This window comes from Brassica napus, chromosome C4 (assembly GCF_020379485.1).
Source record: "Brassica napus cultivar Da-Ae chromosome C4, Da-Ae, whole genome shotgun sequence".
Lineage (NCBI taxonomy): Eukaryota > Viridiplantae > Streptophyta > Magnoliopsida > Brassicales > Brassicaceae > Brassica > Brassica napus.
The window spans coordinates 4,688,473-4,690,907 of record NC_063447.1 but is presented as its reverse complement, the minus strand read 5'-3'; the positions used below and the strand labels follow the sequence as shown (position 1 = coordinate 4,690,907).

Genomic DNA, 2,435 nt, shown 5'->3' with positions numbered 1-2,435 from the left:
TAAATTTCATTTATTTTATTGCTAACACTAAAAAATAACAAAATTACACAAAAGTTCCTTTATTTCAAAATTTATTTTATGTTTAATTTTATTATTTTATTTTAAAATTAAAATATAAACTATAAGTGGTAAAAACGAAAACAAATTGAATTGGCGAAACAAAAATAGACTTTTTCCATTTTTTTTTTCCAAATTGAAACTTTATATATACCAAAAGACTTTTACAACCATCAAGAGCATACCAGCTTACATCTTCACAAACCTCCAAAAAATAGTTAGAACAACTAACTACTCAATCATCATCAACACCCAACAAGGGTGGACTAAAAAAATTTCCAATGACTATGTTAGCTATCACATGCTCCTCTTTCATTCGCATACATGTGATCCAACCATCGTGGGTGGCCAGCCGCTACATAAGACTGCATCGGACCTAACTGCCTGACGCTCTGAGCGATGAAAGAGGCACATCTAACTGATGCCAAAAGTCTGATCCTTAACTCCCACGCTTCGAGAGACTGCAATTCTCCCTTGATCTCTGTAGCTTCAAATTGTAAGGTAGGCCACAAGGCAGGTTTCTCTATTGCCTCAACAACATCCCCAAAGGTTGAAAGAAAGACAACCTTCTTCTTTCTCAAACTCTTCATACTTTCTAAAACCCACAACCAAACCCGCAACTGTGCCTAATCGATAGATTTCACATCTGAGAAAGCTCTCCTACTATGTTCAAGAACTCTTCCCTTCTCATCTTTCACAATCCAAGCCGCCCCCATGAGCCCACAACCTTTCGAGCGGTCCATGTCAAACTCACAAAGGACACAGCCTTTAGCAATTGTCTGAACATTACCATGTGCTCCCTGCTCTATCACACCTGCCTCCATCTTGTCCATTCCACTCTGAACTTGTTGAGCCAAAAACCACACATCAGCTTCCTCTTTGGCTTTCTTTGTGATTTCCTCTGCTTCAAACAATTTTCCTTCAAAGATAAAGGTGTTTCTGTTCTTCCATAAGTACCAGAGGATCCACAGCCAGCTTCTATTGACTTCAACATCGAACCTTACATCCTTAATAACCTTCAGGAGATAGGCAATGTTTTCATATATCGATTGGTCACTGAAATCATACCGAGGAGAAGGGATATTGGAAATAGCCCAACACTTCCTAGGAAGATGACAGGTAAAGAGCATATGGTTCACCGATTCCCCTTCGAAACCACACAGCTGGCATCGATCATCACACTTCATTCCCCTTTCCCTTAACAGATCAGCTACCGACAAGGCTTGTGACAGAGCTTTCCATAGAAAAGTTCTTATCTTAGGAGCTGCCTACACTTTCCAAATTTGAGATTTCAGGCTGTTGAGGGATGGAAGAGCTTCAACCACTTGACGAATTTCCTTGCTCTTCTCCTGAAACGCTAGCCAAAAGCCTGATTTAACAGTGTATGCCCCTGATTTGGTAAATTTCCACACCCAGAAGTCATCTTTAGATGTCACGGGTTGATTCTTTACAAGGATTTGAATATCTGAAGGCACAAAAGCCTCCTCCAAAGTCTGAATATTCCATCTTCTCTTTTGAAAGTCAATCAACTCTCTCACCCGCAGATTCACGTTGAATGTGCAATTTTTAATCCATTTACGTTTAGTTCTTTCTTTCTTATGATTTATTTAGTAGACACGAGCAAAGACGGCGTCAGCAAGTGGACCAAACATGTAGTAATCAGGAGCCAGAAACGTAATGCCATCTGGAGTATTAGGTGACTTGTTAAGATACTGACAGTTCCGTATGATAAAAGGTAGTAAAATTTTGTGAAAGTAAAATCCTACGGTAAAGATAACAAAAATGCGGTCCTAGTTCTTGAATCTAAATTGCCTTCTATATCGTGGAAACTAAAAGACTTTGTATTATTTGATAATAAAAAAAAAGACTTTGTATTTCTTCATATAGAAACTCTGCATTTATATATCGCAGTGTGTATATTTTATAGCTACGTACACATGTACTACACTACGCATATAATTGCATATATAAATATTGAAAAAGACAATGGGAGCGGTTCAGAAACTTAAATACGATGTTCCCTTTAACTCTTTTTGTTCATTCAATTCTCTGTTTCCCCATAAAAGACGTAACAAGAGTACTAAAAATAATAAAATGAAATAGAAGATCAGATTTTTTTCATTAAGCGCCGGTCGATGCGCGAGACTCATGAGATATGTACTACTTTCTCGTAGATCTAGGTTGTTTTTATTTTGTATTATAACAGCTACTTGTATAGTTGATAAAAAAAACCAGCTTCTTGCATGGGCTAATCGGTGTAATAGCCAATTTTTAAGATAAAATTAAGAATATAACATTTGATTTGACATAATTAGATTCTTTAGCATTTGTTCTTTTTTTTTCCGGTTTTATCCTCCATCTATATAAGTAATCGGTAA

General features: G+C 36.9%; 1 protein-coding gene across 1 annotated transcript; it reads right to left on the bottom strand.

Moving 5' to 3' along the window:
* Positions 1-683: 683 nt before the first annotated feature.
* LOC106392573 lies at positions 684-1,244 on the bottom strand. Its single transcript, XM_013833381.1, has one exon. The coding sequence runs from the start codon at positions 1,242-1,244 to the stop codon at positions 684-686; it is 561 nt and encodes a 186-aa protein (XP_013688835.1).
* Positions 1,245-2,435: the final 1,191 nt, after the last annotated feature.

Excerpts from the sequence above, each read along its gene's own strand:
- LOC106392573 (XM_013833381.1), bottom strand. The coding sequence starts at position 1,244 with ATGAAGTGTGATGATCGATGCCAGCTGTGTGGTTTCGAAGGGGAATCG.